This window comes from Doryrhamphus excisus, linkage group LG5, assembly GCF_037039965.1.
Source record: "Doryrhamphus excisus strain RoL-2023G ecotype Guam linkage group LG5, RoL_Dexc_Guam_v1.1, whole genome shotgun sequence".
Classification (NCBI taxonomy): Eukaryota; Metazoa; Chordata; class Actinopteri; order Syngnathiformes; family Syngnathidae; genus Doryrhamphus; species Doryrhamphus excisus.
Genome location: NC_136361.1, coordinates 20770806 through 20789341, shown reverse-complemented (window position 1 = coordinate 20789341; position 18536 = coordinate 20770806). Strand labels below are relative to the sequence as shown.

Sequence of the window (18536 nt, the reverse complement as noted above, 5' to 3'; positions counted from 1 at the left end):
AAACAGCTTTCCATCGTTTTGCGTAGCTCCCATTTTTGTCATGGGATGCAATAACTAATTTGTACCAAAACATAGTTGTCATATTATATCAGTTTTGGTGTTTTAAAACTGCTCAGACAATTTTCCGTCCCACAGAGTACTGCAATTATCTAACCCCACAGGAAGTATTTCCAGCTACACCAGTGCCCTTTTGTCCGATACCCTCTAAACAGTGATCTCCAGATCTCCAGATTTCAAGGCAGCAGGTGAATCATCTCCCAGGACTGGCGAGCAGAAATCAAGCTTGAGCATTTGCGGAGACACCAGCCCTCTCTCCTATTTCCAATAAGTCTTCCATCCTGTCTGTCAGCTGTCAGCTCAAACTGTCTCCAGCCTGTCAGACAAGAGACTTCCACTCCGTCTCTATCTTACTGACTTTCGTTCGGCACTTGGAGGTCTGAGTTATGTGCCGTAACTCCCGAAGCACTCTGAGGCTCGAACAGGGACTGACAATTGACTTCCACTTTCACCAGTGTAAAAGTGCTGAATAACCGCATTCCACAGACACTTACAAATGTTGGATTTCTAAGACTATGCAGGCTGGTAGCAATGCATCCTTGCTAAACATGGATGTATTAGGAGGCTAAAGATGACTATAGGGGTGTTATTTCATGTCTAGAGGGCTCTAATAATGCTAAAAAGCATATTTAGAAGGGAGTAAATAGTAAAATCTTTTGATTAAATATTGTTACATTATATAAATATGTCAAACAATTAAAATAATGTGTCTATTGATTTTTCTATTGTTTGTGACTGTTTTTTGCCCGGTGGTTGTGGACCTCCCACTGTACCAGCCACTATAAGCGGTTTTCTGTGTGTCAGTTCGTGTTACACATTGCATAAGCGCTTTCTGGCGGTCAGTTCTCTGCTGTCATTGCATCATTTTGCTGAGGCCTCGGCATCAAAATCTTCCTCGAGTAAAAGTTCACTCTTGGGTCAGGGTCTCCTGGAAGGCTTGACGTGTTTGACGGGAGTTTGCCATGCTACTAAGTCTTTCTGATACCAATGGACACCAGTGGACAAACTAATGAGCTCCAGAAGGCTCCAATGATATGCTCTGTGGTCTTGTTAGAAAGCAGAGATGAAGGGGGTTGCAGAGGGACTTGAGGAGCAAAGTGGGGGATGGTGGATGGTTATTACTGGAGGACAATATATGAACAATATATGAATTAAGCCCAAGAAGCATCCATAGCTGATTGGAATACATACAAATTAAACATAAAGTAGCTCACAGGTCAGGGCCATACTAACATGAAAAAATACAGCACTGTGAGAATAAAAAAAAAATAATTCTAATGATGAGAAAAAAATTAATATTACAAGTTTACAGTAGAAATTTCCAGTTATTTTTTAATTTAACTGATAAAAAAATACTGAGCACTTATAATATTCAATTTTTGTGTACTGTAATTTACAATGAGGACTGTATCTTAGTTTGATAAATAAATGGCCAACATAATCCAGACCGCTTGCCTGCTGTGACAGGTTACAAGCATATATATATATATATATATAGCGTATATATATATATATATAACCTCCTTATACAACCTTATATATATATATATATATATATATATATATATATATATATATATAACCTAACCTTATATATCAACCTCACTGCAACCTCTGAGGCCAGATTGACTGTTGGAGCAAGTGCTTCATTAGCCAAACATACTTTTGCATATCACAGTACAACTATGGTGCATTCAAGGACTGTCGAATAAACTGTGAAACCTCAACACTGACAAAGACTACTAAGGACTATTTTGTATGAATTTTAATAAGTTCCTGCCAGAGTTATGTGTCCTTTCAGTTGCAGAGCACCTCTATTCCAAGTTAGGAAACAGCAAAATAAGTTCTTTAATGGGCTTGTATGTCGGCAATGAGCAACTTTCGAGGATCGATACTCGTAACGGCGTGATCCAACGCACAAATTCAGACAGAGGATGCAACTTTAATAACTTATAACAAGTTTGTCTTTTTGTTTGAACGGCAGAGCGACTCTGGAAAAGAACAACTAATTCTGGGATTCTATTTTGGCTGAACGGCGGAGCTTACTAAGGATAGCTGACCCATTAGGATTGGGTGACTGAAAGAGGAACTCAATCTAATGCCTCATTTCCTCCCAGAGATGAAACAAGCTTTATGGCTTGACCTCTCTCAAACAGATCTTATTCTACATTGGTCACATTGTAATCTCACACGTCATTGTCTCTGTAAAACCCAAAAGAAAAAAAAAATGCATTACCAAAGGCAAAAGACCGGAAAATCCAATTTGAAATTCACACTGTGACTCTGGTGGATTTGAGTGGCCTCCATATGTGTTGTGTCACGTGGCTTTAATGGACGTTTTTCTTTGCAGAGCATTGTGGGTGAAAAGATGCATCATGCCGCGCTGCTGGGGGTAGAATTTGAATAATCGTATCGTAATATGAGTGGGGTATTTTTTTTCGCTACTTACACACAGTCGTCCCAATACATTGTGGTTCGAATTTCGCTATTATGTTTTTTCAAACATATTAATAAAAAGATCATGGATGATCGGGATCGGCAGCATAAAACCCTGATCGAAACATCCTGAAGTAATACGAATGTAAAGGAGACTATATGGGTGTTAATTCACGCCTAGAGGCCTCTAATAATGTTTAAAAATATATATAAATATTGCATTTATTTGCAGAAATTCACTTATTACAGTCAGGTCTAGAAGCAAATAACTGTGATAAATGAGGGATTACTGTATTGTGTTCAGTCCTAATTGAAATATAAGTACATGTTAATTACAAATCATTAGTAGAGTTCAATAATTTCATTCATTCATGTTTGAATATTTGCTGCAATGCAATATTTGCTCTTACACAATGTGAATGCTTTCCAGGAAGTAAAATCATCACTGTTGATGCTGGCTGACAGCCAGTGCTGATTCTATCTTTGCTATAGTAGTACAGTCATTCTTTGGAATGTCCAAGCTGTCACGTTCACTTCATCACAATGCTGACTAATAAAATAACACACTGCAAATAATGGCTCAGCAGTCTAAGCGGTCTATTGTGTGGGACTGACTTGACTTTCTTTCTTGGTGATATTTGTTACGTGGCTTTAACCCACTGTGGAAGTAACCCACTGTGAATCCTGGCCAGGAGGACATCAGTGCTCGCGGCTGCACGGGAGGGGAGCTCCACTTCAAGCAGCAGGGTGCAGATAAAGATTTTAATTGGACAGTTCTAAGGAAACCCATGCGTTTGGGGACACCTAGTGGCCACTATAATTCATTGAGTTGATCTTGTGATGCAGTTAGGCACACAAATAGAATGATGCAGAGGAATGCTAATGGAATACTTTCCAATTTGCTTCTGCCTTGGCGAGTGTGTTTGTATGTAATGTGGAACGAGACTTTGTCGTTGCTGTGTTGCTGTCGTTGCTCTATTTTAATTCAATACAAAAATGAAGTTTTGGTGTTAAAATATGTTTCTACACACCATGACACATCCAGGTATCATATCACGTACTAAAAGTGGCCTAAAAAAAGCTTGTGCTGATGAATCTGATAGCTCAATCAGACTTTTTTTGGCTATAACTGTAAGATACATCCTTAATTGGTTCCAGACGTGACCGTGATAAGTGAATTTCTGCAGAATAGGATTCCTATAAATTGAATATATTTGTAGTTATAGCGTAGAAAACCTGTTTACTACCTCTAAGTACGGTCTTAAACATGAATAAGATTTGTGAGGTTTGTGATAAATGTGCTCCCTGAGAGGACTGAGTGGGTTTGTGGGTTCAGCTTGGTGTGGGTGACCTCAACTTTTGATAAAGTTGTATTGGATCACATTAGTGCAAAACAACAACATAAGAAGCAATAGTGGCTGCTGTTCATATTTGCCTAATTTGTGTTGACTCTACCTCAGCTGCAGATGTAGGCAGGTAAACAGGAGCCCTTCCCCAACCATGGACAATTACCACCGCTGAATAAAGAGCAGGCACGTTTTTTTTTTTTTCCACGAATACCTGTCTGAAAGGGATAATGAGCTGCACATTGTCAATAGACAATGACTAACTAGCCCAAAAACTTTGAAGATGACAATTCCATTGTGTCACGAAGATGGGGAAGACAAAGCACACACCTGGAACCCCTCAAGTCACGTGATTGCGCCCGTCGGTGAGGAGTCGCTCCTTCTGCTCAGCCTGCACAAAACAAATGGATTATTTAGAGCCTACTTCATTTGCACCGGCGGAGAAAGGGCAGAAAGAAAATGAGAAGCCTGTGACAGTTCAGGGGATGTACAGTATGTAATTAGCCCATTCCCCCTCTGCTTTGCTATCTGAGCGGGCCCAGGAGTGCTTTGTGTTTTTAAAAGTAATTGTCACTTGCCGCATCAGCATTCAGCAGATCCTGGCATGCAGACGGAGAAAAGAAAAATAGAGTAAAAATAGATAACCAGGGAAATATGCCTGGAGGTATCCTAACTCGGCTGGTACGCTGTTTTAGTATAGGTCAAATATTTAAAGTTTTCATCTACAGTCATGGAAAAAATGATTAGATCTTGTCCACCAAGTTATACTAAGTGGAAATGGAAGTTTCTCTGCTGAGAAAATCTACAAGTTGTTGGCGTGTGTGTTCTGTTCTAGTACATCACAAAGGTTAGTTACAGGGTTGACATCATGTTTACATTTTCGACTTAACGCCAGTGTACAGGCAATGAAAATATGTAATTTAGTATTTTGTGATTGATTTTATTTTGAAATGTACCGGAAGTTGCAAACTCGAGCTTGACCACACTGTGCTCCGGTGTCTGGAATAGACCCCAAACGGATTCTTTCCCTTGTGCCGTACGCCCACGGTAACCGGAGACGCAGCACGCGTGGCTAATGTGAGCCTGCTGAGGCATCGCCATGATGGACCAGAGTGGAAGCACGGTTCTTTAGAGAATGCAGTTGGAAGAACTAAGAACTGTATGGATGTAAAATCATAGATGAGTGCTACGTAACACAAACGTTATAATTCACTGATAAATAAACCCACCGGATGACAAACCTCAACATTTAGCTCCACAAGATGCAATTACCCTCAAGTGGAGGATGGACTGCTGAGCCCTGAAGCTGAAGTGTTTCTAAAATAAGCTTCATCAAGCAGGAGAGCCTACAAGTATGCTAGTGGGGGAACAGAAATCATCATTTATTTTGTTGGGTGGATGGAGTAAAAAATACACAACTCATTTTGTAATACAAAGACTGTTGAAATATTCACACACGGCACCGTGGTCTGCCGTACAAATACAAATAAAATCCTTATTTTACCCGCAAGACTTGTTATGCTGTTTATTGATAAAAAAGAAATGTAACAGACTACTCACAAGCAATCATGGATGGAATCGATCATCTTCCGCATCCTACCATTCTAGTTAGTTGAATGTCGCCGTCGACTGCTTCAAAAACTGTGAATGCAAAACAAATTCAAGTCTAAAAAAAAAGTAGGCCCCCAAACTCCAGGCTTCTCTTCGTGGTGCTCACAGCCGTAGGTACGCCACCTGAGGACAACAAGGAGAGAGCTTATTTTTAGCATTTTGGAAAACTGGTCTTTGTTCTTCTATTCCCAAACGCACCAAGTACTGGTGCGCTGTGGTCTGTTGAACAGTACAGCAACACTTTATGTGCAATTATGGCCTTCAAATAAAAAAAAACCCACAGGTTGCAGCAATTTCATCAACTTCAAAAACACACATTTAACTAAACAAAGCACAGAAAGGAAATCAGCTCAGCCCGATCCTGCCTTACTTCCTCCATCTGCTATTCTTGGGTGTTTGCCTACTGCACACAATGGATGTGGTCCACCAAGGGCGCCACATTGGGATGATGGATGAAGCATTTGCCTCATGCGCGGCCATGGCTTCTCCGTCCCTGTGCCAATTCCTGCTCACCACTCAGGGGCATCGATGGTAATTCATACAAATGATAAACAGCAAATGGAGGCGGGTTGCTGCTAATGCCGCACACAGGCCCGGTGGGGAGGACAAAGTGAGATAGGAAGTGAGAAAAAACAAGGAGAAGCAGCCTTATGATAGCACAGTTGTTAGGTCGAAGCAGGGAAGGAGACTGTGACAAGTCTGACAAGCTGCTATGGACCATGGCACAAACCCATTTACTCTGAGGGACTGCTGTAGTGTGAATATACTATATTCCACACACGCCCAATCAGTGCAAGATGGGAAAGTGTGAAACGTTTCATTGAAGAAACATTTCTATGATTTGTGCACACAGCTCCATGCAACATTTTATATACAGTTGGTTCCAGTAGTGTTGACAGAGTGACGGCATGACAACTGAAGTGTTTTCAGCTTTAAATTTAAATATTGCATTTACAATTTTGGAATTACAGTGGAATGCCTGTTTTTGACAAAGATTATTGTTTGTTTACTATTACCATAAATGCATAAAGATGAACTACAAATACAAAGAATTAAGAAGACACATTCAAATTGTATAACCATTGACAAACTAAAACTCAACTTTGAACCCCCAACATCACTTCCTGTCACACAGAACAATTGTACTGCGACAAACACGAGCACCAGTTTTGTTTGTCTTATGGCTAATTTTCTTTGATTTTATATCCAACACCATCAAATACCAATAGCTAATTTCTATTTAAGAATGTGTTGATTTCGCCCCAACCAAGTCTGATGATGGCCTGTTTCTCTTGCATTGAGATCTCCTTGACTACATATCTGATTCATTTATTGTGAGGTAATAAGCAAATGTACCACATTTGGCATATTCACTTATAGTGACTCATCTGTTCAGATACTTTTGAGCCCTTGAAAATGTAGGCGCCGTCGCTGTATTTATTCCAAATCAATTGTAGTGCCATTATTTAAATACCGGATCTAACTGTCAAGTACATCCTACTACATCCTGTATCAGTTTCTCATTCACTTTCCGAAATGCATGCCATCACCGTGGGCGTGAGAAATAAGAGATTAATGAGCCAGGGGTGAAGTGACACCAAGCCTGAAGTACTTTACACCCCATTGCACTAGAGGGTCCAGGGATAGAGGGTGGGGACAAGTACTGTACAGTATCAGCAAAAACAATAGACATGCACGCACGCACGCACACACTCACATAGGACAGGCTGCATATGATGCTTCTTTTGATCTACTCATGGAAATGTAACACACATGCACATGTGGAAACAACATACAGTGGAACCTTGGTTAGTGTCATTAATTTGTTCTGGAAAAAACGACTCTAACCGAAAAGGACGCTAACCAAATAAATTTTTCCCATAAGAAATAATGTCAACCCAATTAATCCATTCCAAATGGCCAAAAATGTGAACACAAAACATGTTTTTATCGTTATAGAATTCTAGTTTTAGATGCAAAAAATTATTAAAAATGCATATAACTAAAGTGTGCCTTGGTTAACGTCATTAATCCGTTCCAGAAGGTCCGACTTAAACCAAAACAGACAAAAATAATTGCAAATGACAACTGAATGGACAACATTTAGCATCACTTTTACCATCAATCAACAAAATAACACAAAATAAACAACCACAATTTGCAACTAAACTAAACTGTAACAGCACAGCTCAGATATTTTGCAAAGATAGCAAGGTCAAATGTTGCAAATGTTATTGATCAGATTTTTAAAGCGCTATGTAAAAATCCCAGATAGTGGCACATTGTGGAGCCACGCATAGTCGCCTTGATATGTGTGAACAAACAGCGCTTTGCTCAGCATTGGGCTGTGGATCCTATGCACCTGTCAGCAATGTCAGCATAGCTTTGTTGTTTTTTTTAACAGCCAAGGTTTGTTACCTCAGCTAATTAGCACAGCTCGGCAGTTATTCGCTTTATACCACAAACAACTAATCATGACTGTACTTGGCATTTGTCTCCCCCAAAAAAGAATATTTATTCACATAATAGTTCCAAGTGAAATTCTGCTCATCTGACCCTTACATGACACAGACATGGGCCCTGTGGGGATGGGGGACATCAAAATGGAACAGACCCCATCATTCACAAGGGCTGGCCTGCAGCACTGGCAACACAAACGTTTGTCCGGGTTGCAAATGGTCCAGAGGGAATGCAGGGCCGTCTTTAATGACGATATGCTCATTTGAGCGGTGGATGCAACATTTTTAACAAAATATGCCCATTGAAATAATCCATTCATAACATGTTATAATAAACACTATCTTCATCATGTGATCTGTGGAAAAAAAATGACATTTTATCACATGACATCGCCCCATCAATCCTCTTCAGTTGTATCTTAACATCTCAATGTAACATTTTCTCCCACTCGAGTAAGCCATCCACCCGCATGCGGTGTCTGTGACACTGCGGGTGCCATAGTGTTTTGCTCACCATTTCAAATGAGATCTCAGATGCACTTAAACAATTTCTGGTAACTCTATATGGCCGTGTGATCACATTACCTTCCTGTCCTGTGACATCCACAACACAACCGGCCACCCCACTCGTTACTACCACTGTAAGCATTTCCAGCAGCAGACAGATATTATGTCTCATGTCTGTGTTGTCCTATCTGTTGCCTTCTCAGTTTCACCACCGTCTCTGTCATCTTGCAACATCAGACAGTAACAATACAGCTTAGCAACATGAGGTACATCCTACCACAGTGTGGGAGGGGAAAGGGGACGACCTGCTCTAACATTACGTTTTGTTACAGCTTATGCTTTTAGAGAGAACAAGTCTCTCTCAATAAAAACAGGGCCAAAGAGGACTTCTTTACAAGTTTTGAAATCCAGTTTATAACATTATTAAAACCCTTTACTGAAGAAATAGCACCCCTATAGTCACATTATTACCCAATCTAGTAGACATATTAACAGAAAATAAGACATATATCTTATTTCTTCCTGCGGTGGTAATTGTCTCATCAATGTAATCATCAGGATGGCTGTAAATTAGTCAGCCTTTTGATTTGCATTAGAGACAGCGCACTATGTCTTACAGCAGGGGTCTCAAACTCAATTTACTTGCGGGCCACTGGAGCTAGGGTCTTGGCGAGACTGGGTCGCATCAGGTTTTCCAAAAAAAAAAAACAACAAAAAACGCATTTATTAAAAACAGAAAAATGAATAAACTTTGCTTTAGTTTCGATTTTCTACAAGAAAAGCTCTGATAAAACAAGAATGAACAATCAAGAATAAAGAAAATCAATCAATCAGTAATAAATAAATATAATAATAATAATAAAACGGCAAATAATAAAAACTTAAGAAACCACATATAGTTGGTGGGTAGACAAATAATTTTTTTCAGATTAAAATGAACAAAGCATTATTAGAGCCCTGTAGACATGACAAAACACGACTATAGTCATATTTATACTCTTTTTATTTACAACATATTGCGCAACTGCAGGGTCTTGAGACACATGCTCACTCGCAAACTAGAGAGCTAGCGACCTAAACGGTAGCCTTCAAGTTATTTCCTTTAAACTTAAATAGCCAAAAACTTACCACTTCCACACGGATAGGGAGGATAACTATTAACAGTTATTTAACCTTTAACATGAACATTAATCAAACGTAATAATTTTTTCTGGGTACATGATACCATACAGCATCCATATCAAACTTGCGCGGGCCGCACTAACATTAAACTTTCACATCAAGGTGGGGGCCTCAAACTAGTGGCCTGCGGACCACGTTTGGCCCACGGGCCGCACGTTTGAGACCTCTGTCTTACAGGAAGGCGCTCAAGACACAGCATCAAAGAAGCTTGAGATAAGGCTGACAATGGCAAAACCTTGCATTTGACACGCACAAATCCCCAAAGAAAGCAAGGCTTCATACCTGTGAATCAGTAAATTAATTCTAACATTGGATAAAAACACTGCCAAGCTTAACTGAATAATGTTGAGAAGAGTAAGTACCCCAGTAAGGGTTAGGTAAGTGAAAAAAGTAATTGCCTTCAGCTAAAAGAGTGATTGCTGTGTTGTGGTAATACACAAGGGGTCAAGATACTTTTCATTATCTCTATGCTGACATTACACCTGCCTCGGGGATATTATTTTATAGCCACGATGTACGTAGAATGTACTGTAGCTATACCAAGCAATTAGCCTTTACTGTAACACCTTACAGTTACGTCTCACCTCATAGGCCCTCATGCGACGCATTGATGCAGGAAGCGTGGCGTTGCTGTCATCCAACACTTGTAGTAGTTCTTCACACACCTTCAGCGGGAGCACCACGGGGTGTCCTGTGGCATTGACCTCCCAGCTGGCGATGATTCTGAAAACACCGAAAGCAGGGGTGATTTATGACGACCAGACCTACGTTTGGTACAACGAGGAAGCCTGAAATAACTACAATAAAGCTCATGATGAAGCATTTTACTGTGGTTTTAATAGAGTCATATTTAACTACAAACTGTGCAGAATTACAAGGGAGCCATAAAAGCAGATAGATGACCAGTCTGTGAGTTGCATTGGTGGACGTCATGGCGTGCGTGTGTGTGTGTGTGTGTGTGTGTGTGTGTGTGCGTGAAGGAGAAGAGGGGCCTGGAAGTGGAAGAGTGATTGAACAAGGAGAGATTGATGTTCTTTCTCAGTGTGTGGTGCTGATCCAGTTTGAAAGTGCTGACAGTTAGCCATCTGTGCGTTCCCTCGCAGGATAAGTCTCCTCAAAGTTTTGGCACTTTGAATTCATTCAGAAACTACAATGATGAAAAAGTCTTGATATAGTTTATATTATATCTACATCGATGAGCCAATTCAAGAAACAATACAAGCAGTTGATGTTTGCTAAATACAAGGATGAAGAGTCTTGAACCAGTCATGATGTGCTATATATATCACTATATTGACACTTACTATGGTACCCATTATGTCATTGTATGGTCATATCACTTCGTACTTCGGTACAAGGTACATTATTAAAAAAAAAAAAAAAAAAAACTTAAACTGTATTATAGAAAGCAGGAAGTGAACAAATGTAACAGTTACTGATTGTAAAAGTACCAGATGGAGGGGTAGGATTTAATAAGCTTTGCTTCTTCCTACTCCTTTTGGACATGTGGAACTGTGAACTGATTATGTGATGCATTCAATTGTAATCTGATGCATGTTCAAATGACATAAAACCATTACCATTACCATATCTTACTACAGTCATGGAAAAACATATTAGACCACTTTGTTTCTTCAGTTTCTTGTTCATTTTAATGGTTGATTCAGCTAAAGTACCGGCAAATATAACAATAACAACAAAATTAGCTCATAAGAGTTACATTTTTTTGCAAGATATCCAAACAAATGTACCTTTGGTTGTGTCAGGCATTAAAGTGAACAAGCGTGGTCTAATCATTTTTTCTATGCCCGTATATACTATACACTACATACACAATATACTATATCTTGACAGTGGAAATTAAACTACCATATTTTCCAGATGACTATAAATCGCTCTATAGTAGGGGTATCATGATTTCTAAATGCTTTATAACGTTGCATGCATGACCTATACATGATGCTTTTCCCACAAATTAGTTAGACATAATTGGTGTCCTATGTCACTATGAGTGACTGAATCTGAATGTGGCAGCTATCACATATGGAAAACTCTGCTTAATTATAAGTGAACAATGATGACAAGTAGTTTCCCCCCTTTTATTAACTAATAAGATTACGTCAATGCAAGATTGTCAAAATATCCGAAATGACTTGTCAGCTACTTCAAGTCAGAACGGGGATGAGCAGAAAGGAGGAAACTGTGCAAGGGCTGAGTCAGTTCAACATAATGTGGGTGGAAGGCTCCTACAGTGAGGTGCTGATATACAGGACATGTAGAACCACATGCAGAGCATCCAACAACATCTTTCTAATGCATCACAGCATGATACACAGAGTTTCACAGTGGTCAAAACAACATCTCCTGTATGAGCAAAATGCATGCAGCTTATGTAAGTGAAAACTCGGAGATGGTAAACACCTTTGATGGCAATCTCATTTGCAAAATAATGGACCATTAAACCCGAGAAGGGAAAAACAACACAAAGTGATGTATTAACTCCTTTCTGGGAGCATTCATTAAAATACAAAAAAAAAAAACAAAACTAACTTTCAACTTTGGATTATTATTTGAATACATTACACTACTTATTTTGTTAAAAATACCACATGTATTTAGATTTTTAGTGGATGAGTATTTAGCATGTGGGCCACACAGTCAGGAGATCGGGAAGACCTGGGTTTGAATCTGTGCCTTTATTTTTATTTATTCTATTATTATTTCACTTACTGTTGCTGCTCGACATCCACATCTGTACAGCGCACGTAGAGGAGTTTGAGGGCTCTTGCAGCCCTTGGAGATGAATTGTGGCAAACGGAGGGATTAGCGGACCACTCTGGGATCGACGCGATGATGGAGTCGCTGTTCAGCAGCCAGAGCTGCAGAGAAGGCAGACGGGTGGTCACTAGAAGTGTCAGATTAAAGCGTGACAAGACAAAACTAAAGTCAATTAGATAAAGATAATAGTTAGATAATTGAATGGCACAATAAATGAACAATTTCGATAATTGAACCGGTTTCTATTTATCGCTATGTGCGTGTGTGTCTATTTTTCTCGTCTCTCGCCTCCAAATAGCCAAGAAAAGAGTTGACTCTGAGCATTTGTCAGCACCTCGACGCTTCACAGAACAACAGGGAACAGAGTGAGACCTCTTGTCAGTTATACAGTTGCTTTCTCTCTATGAGGGGAGACAGGGCCGCTATAGTTGTGTGCATATGGTATTGGGATATGTATATGGTGTTGGAATTGGGTAATGCTTTATATTAAGGTGTTTGTAATAAGCCTTAATAAGTAGTAATTAAAATTAATAAGAGTCCTATTATAGTAATAAGGTTTTTTGATTTTTTATTTGGATATTTTTATATTTATAGGGCTATATAATCAGTAATTATATTTTAATAAGCCTTTACTGAGGGTTTATTACAGGATTAATTACTAATCCACACGACAGAATGACATTCTTATTGACATTAATAATGTGTGGCCAATAGCCTTTATAACACTTTATAAATCCTTGTATTATCTATGATCTAAAGTGGGAACAGTGCTTTATTAGGTTTAAAAAAGTCATTATTACATATTTGTTAACCCAAAAATGTTTTGGGGAAAAATTAATGAAATGAATTAGTTATATTTTTTTTTATTTTTGACCAGATACCCCATGAAGGAAATTATGGCTATATGTTTCAAAGGCATTGGTTGCTTTGGGACTTTTCTGCTTCTCCTAATATGACCTTGTTTTTGTTTTTTTTTACAGTATATTAATTGGGCACATTTTCCTGCATGAGTAGATTAAGTAATTATGCTCAAATCACAATGCCGCTGAGTCGCAATAAATAGTCCGCCTCGAATATAATCTATATGGGACACTACTTTAGAATTAAACACTGCTTGACTGTACACACACAGCTCCAGAAAAGTAAAAATAACATAGCTATTTTAAATAAAATAAACAATCAATCGTTGCATCTTGTAGTTTTTCATTCAATCATTCTCAAACAATATGTCTTTTTTTTTTTTTTTAATGAACTGATACGTTAGCAAGCTCTCACCAGTAAGAAAGGTTTCCCATTTGGTGTTTGGACAGAGAAGCGAAAGGAGCTCAGAGACTTGGAAAGCTCCGTCAGCCTGGCTGCTACAGTCTTCTCCAAGAAGGAAGATCTGTCCAAAACAGACAAGGCAGATTCACATAGCATTTGAATTGCATTGAATAACATTGCAGCTTTTGATAGACCACCTAAACACCTGCATATGCTTATAAACTATCGGACAATTATTACATTATATTAAATACTGGGGGGTGGGGGGGTTGAGAAATCTTTGGTCACCTGCCTGTTAACTAAAGACTCTGCCTTCCGATCCCCAACACGTGGCTCCACCACCACCTGTGTAATGTAGAGTTTTAGGGTCTCTGCAAGACACAGCAAAGGGCGGTTCTTAAAAACCATGGACATGCAGTTTATTCATGAGAAAATCCACATAAGAACTATACCTGGTGTCAGTGCCTCTCCAAGCACTGAAGAACAGCTTGTGCAAGACACGAGTGTTTTTCTGTGGCACGCTTTCTGTTCACGATAGAAACACAACAAATATTTCAATCACTGCATTTGCATCAACTCCAGTATTTTGCCACTCCATCACTAATTGGACAAAGAAATTTATTCTACTGCAGTCTTAGAAGTTAAATGTGCTGCAGCACTTGTGTCTGAAAGGAGTATTGACTGTATAGGACTGTTTCTTTTATCCATTTTTCCTTACCTAAAGGTCAACTACTAATCACCATAACCTGTAAATCCAAATGTGCACTTTCGTCTCTTTGTTCTGCCCTTTCATCACATTTTTACTATGTAGGAAATATGCAGACGTAGCCAATTCTATTGAAGTGACGACCTGCTGACAGAGTTTCTTATTTCACTCCTGACCTTGAAGGTCAGGGTTTTTTTTAAACTTGAATTTGTTTGTGCTTTATGGTTTTTCTTGTTAAATTTAGCATCAGCAGCTATGCAAGTGACATTGTATTGATCTGCACAGCTCTTGGGTAACAAATGCTAGGTAGGACTAATTTAAGTAACGATGAAATGCTAAACAAATGAAGGGCTCGATTGAAATGGGACACTGGTGAGATTTCATGAGTTGGTTTTTTTTCAAGAGGGCTTGGTATGGTTTCATACCTCCAGGGTTCAGTTCATTTTTGGTACAGTAAGTGAACAAAATACAACAAAAAACAAAAAAGTGTGTTTTTTCTTCTTACTGTACAGATAATCTATACGTAGCACATCTCAAATAACTGGCCATACTACTTCTAAAAATACAAATGTGGGCGTTTTTGTTCCAAAAACAAAGCACTGCATTCCACTTGGATTTTTATACATCTACATTGTTCCACCGCAGCTTATAATTCTGCTGCTTTAACACATTTTTTTTTTATCCCTGCTAAGTCAGCAATCCTTTTTTTTTTGGGTCGCACATCACTCACCTTTGGATCTTGACGATCCTGTGAGTCAGCGGGGCTCACTTCCTGGAGGAGAGTCTGTTCACAGCTACCATCTCGAGCGAGGAGGAAAAAAGTATCACCCAGTAAACAATCCTCCGCTCGAGGCAGCATCTTCTTGTTGGCGAAAGGATCCGGGTGACAACACCAGTCGTCAACAATGGCGTTCCAGTTGCCGTTTGGGAGAGGAAGGACCCGCTTGAAAGATCTGAAGGCAAAGACATGTTCCAATGCATCAGAAGGTTCTTTCTTGAAGAAGGCGACAAGTTTGGAAATATTACAGTATATATTTCCAATATTTCCTAAGAAAATAGGTCACAAAGGCCACATACATTTTATATACAGTACATACAGTATTACGCTGCCGGGGGACACCCCACCAAGGGGTAAATGTGCAGAATTACATATCCATCTATCCATCTACAAGCAGCTATGAACACAACACTAATTTATGATTCTATTTATATACAGTATACAATTGGAAGTGCGACATAATGAAGCAAAAATTCACTTTATCTGAGCTGAATGACAATTCTCCACATTTACTAATTCCCCTATTCATTGTATGAATAGCAGTATAAATACATATTTAAGTTTTTATTCAAATGAAAAGACTCGGCTGGAGCATTATTACTGCAGAGCATTAAGTCAAATTATTATTGCAAATCCCAATGAAACATGATGTTTTAATCCTAAACCTACAAACATTTCCACACTCCACTTGACATCCACTGGCCCTTGTTGAGAAAGCAAATAATATATTTCTTGCAACTTTTAGTAGGTCAGTGCTGAGAAACATACCCAAAGGTCTCTCCATAACACAGCCACAGCAATTTTCAACAGATCACAATGCTGACCAGAGAACGCTACAGGCTGAAGGCAATAAGAGCAAAACGAATGAAGCGCCTCAGGGGAGAAAGCACAATTGTTTTTTAATGGGTAGAGCAGACCTTTACGTCATAGCAGCTCCACAACACGGTCAAGCTGACAACTTCAGCTCCATCCAACTACAGCAGGGGTGGGCAAACTATGGCCCGGGGTTTGAATATGGCCCGTCCGTTCTTTCCAAAGTATTTAATTGAAACTTAACATACAACCCAACCTTTTGATAGTTTAAGTAGCTGTTTTATTTGGTTATTTGATGTGGTCTGCTGTTTACAATGTGCTCCTGAAAAAAGGGGACACAACACACACACTTTTACAGATGCAATACTTCCAGTTGGACTGTTACGTGTAAAATATAGAGTCTGGCCCCCCATAAATTGTGTTAAATCAATGCGGCCCGCGAGTCAAAAAGTGTGCCCCCCCCGATCTACAGTATAATTTCTTTGTCCAGCTATCATCACTGCCACTAACAGGTTATACCATCAATAAAATGTAACTCGTCTTCCAGTGCAGGAACCATGCAGATAAGAACACAATCCCAGTTCTGTTCTTCATCATCAATCTTCTCCTCACCTGTCCTCAAGTAGCCTGGTGGTGCAGGTCTGACAGTAGAAGCAATACGTTTCCTGTGCCCGCATCGTGTTCACAATGCTGGAGGAGGTCTCTACACAGGAAAAAGGGCACAAATAAATATATCAGGTTTGGTGACGTGATGGCAACCATGTGAAAAGAGCTTCAAATTCAAAAATACTAGGTGAGGCGTGAATCACGTAAATAGTATGGTTTTGTTTTGTTAATGATGATGTTTGCTTTGTGTGTGTGTGTTAAAAGAAAAAATAAATCTCAATTCACAAGATTATAGCAGCCAGGCGTTTGTATGGTTGCCACAATAAGGTTCCTGGTCATTTTTGACCAGGAAAAAAAAACACAAGAAGGTTTGGTTGGACGTCACCTCAAAAGATGCAGACTCGGCCACCTGCAGAATGAACTAGCAAACACCGTTTGGTCGTCTGGCATCACCGGAATTGTGTATCAATTATCAATTTATGTGTGACTTGTGCAGAATGTATACAACAGAATGTATATGCAATAGAATTTGTGTAATTTTTTTGTTTTGGTAAACATTCCATGTTCTGTATTGCTATGATAATTATGACGATTCATTGTGAATTTAATGTCATACTCAAATATCATGATTTTAGTTCTATTAAGTATTTAAATTACTATTCTATTCAACTTACCTGAAAGGCGTTATGTCTGAACACAATTCGTATGGTTTTATGTCTTTTAGTATTTGAGTACCAGTTTAAAAAATATGGATTTGCCACGTTTATGAGATAATATGTAAACAATACCCAAACCTAATGACTGGTGTGTTCAAATAAGATCTAGCAAAACATTCAGGATTTCCTCCAACTGATTATCTAAACTTACCCTAACCCTAATTATTTCAAAGTAGAAAGAAATGCTGAAAAAAAGACAAGGAAAATAAGCATACCTTCAATTTTGCTGTGTGAAACACTTATTCGTAATCTGAAATGTAACTCCTCTCCGCAGGATTCACCCCCCGGTGTGACAGTGCAAGATTCCGCCTCATAGGAGAATCCTGGTGGCAAATTTAAGGTCACCTCGCCTGCGGGGGTCTGGATGTGAAGAGAGGAATCCCCACCACTCACAACCACATCAGCAGGGTTAACGGCAACATCTTTCCTACAAAAAAGACAAAAAAAGTTTTACAGAATTCTATATATAACAACTGCATTAAAATGAACAATTTTTGTAGTTGGGAAATGAATTATTAGGTAAGAATGTAGATTAATCAATGTTGTAAAAAAAAAAGAATAGCTGGGACTCCTAGTCTTAGTATTTACTGCCTATTAAATGTCACTACCGCCATCTAGTGACTTTTCTTGTGTACTGTCCTTGTAGCTCCATCGTACAGTAGCCAGCTAACCAACTAATGGTTAAAAATAATAGGTGCTCTTTGTACAATTTACAAGTCTTATATAAACGATAATTAAGAGGCAATTCCATTTTATATAAAAGACCCTGTGGTACAAAACAATGAAGTGAAATACAGTATCATTGCAGTCGTTGCATCACACTTTCAGAAATGCAAACAATAACCGAATGGCTCATATCTCAGTATAACATAAAACATCATATATAATAACATATAATAACATTAACTGAGTTTAACTAAATTCAGCATGATTTTCGGCAATAAAAAAACATGTGGATCACCTGTACAGAACTAGGTAACCATTATTGTATTCACCCGAGTATAAGAGATCCACTTTGAAGCCTTTTTCTTAGCTCGAGAAAGACTCCGAGTCCGTGTGTCTTGGATGATATCTCCAAGCCCGCCATCCAGAAAGAAAACTATTGATATATGTTAGTTATAATCTATAATAAAACTACTGAAACCAAACAGCTTGGAAGTAGCATCAACACTATAGGCGCTGCTAACATAAGAAATCTGCGGCGTGACCAGAACACCGTTTTGTAAATTGCACCATTTGCAAAACGAGGATCGGATTTAATATTTCAAAGTAAGGCAT

At 38.9% G+C, this 18536-nt stretch overlaps 1 protein-coding gene across 1 annotated transcript; it reads right to left on the bottom strand.

Moving 5' to 3' along the window:
• Positions 1-5203: 5203 nt before the first annotated feature.
• On the bottom strand, positions 5204-18473 carry ube3d (ubiquitin protein ligase E3D). Its single transcript, XM_058053365.2, has 10 exons — positions 18254-18473; positions 17474-17685; positions 16549-16639; positions 15076-15298; positions 14092-14164; positions 13932-14010; positions 13652-13760; positions 12329-12477; positions 10183-10321; positions 5204-5573 (listed from the first exon to the last, which is right to left on the bottom strand). Exons 1-10 carry the CDS (start codon positions 18343-18345, stop codon positions 5553-5555), a joined length of 1188 nt encoding a protein of 395 aa, XP_057909348.2. The 5' UTR covers positions 18346-18473; the 3' UTR covers positions 5204-5552.
• Between the last annotated feature and the right edge of the window lie 63 nt (positions 18474-18536).

What these genes read in the sequence shown, in the direction of transcription:
- ube3d (XM_058053365.2), bottom strand. Translation starts at nt 18,345, where the DNA reads ATGGCGGGCTTGGAGATATCATCCAAGACACACGGACTCGGAGTCTTT. An exon ending in AGTGGATCTCTTATACTCGG is followed by an intron (nt 17,686 to 18,253) that starts GTGAATACAATA and finishes TCTTTTTTGTAG; the next exon opens with GAAAGATGTTGCCGTTAACC. An exon ending in GCAGAGTCTTTAGTTAACAG is followed by an intron (nt 13,761 to 13,931) that starts GCAGGTGACCAA and finishes TGTTTTGGACAG; the next exon opens with ATCTTCCTTCTTGGAGAAGA.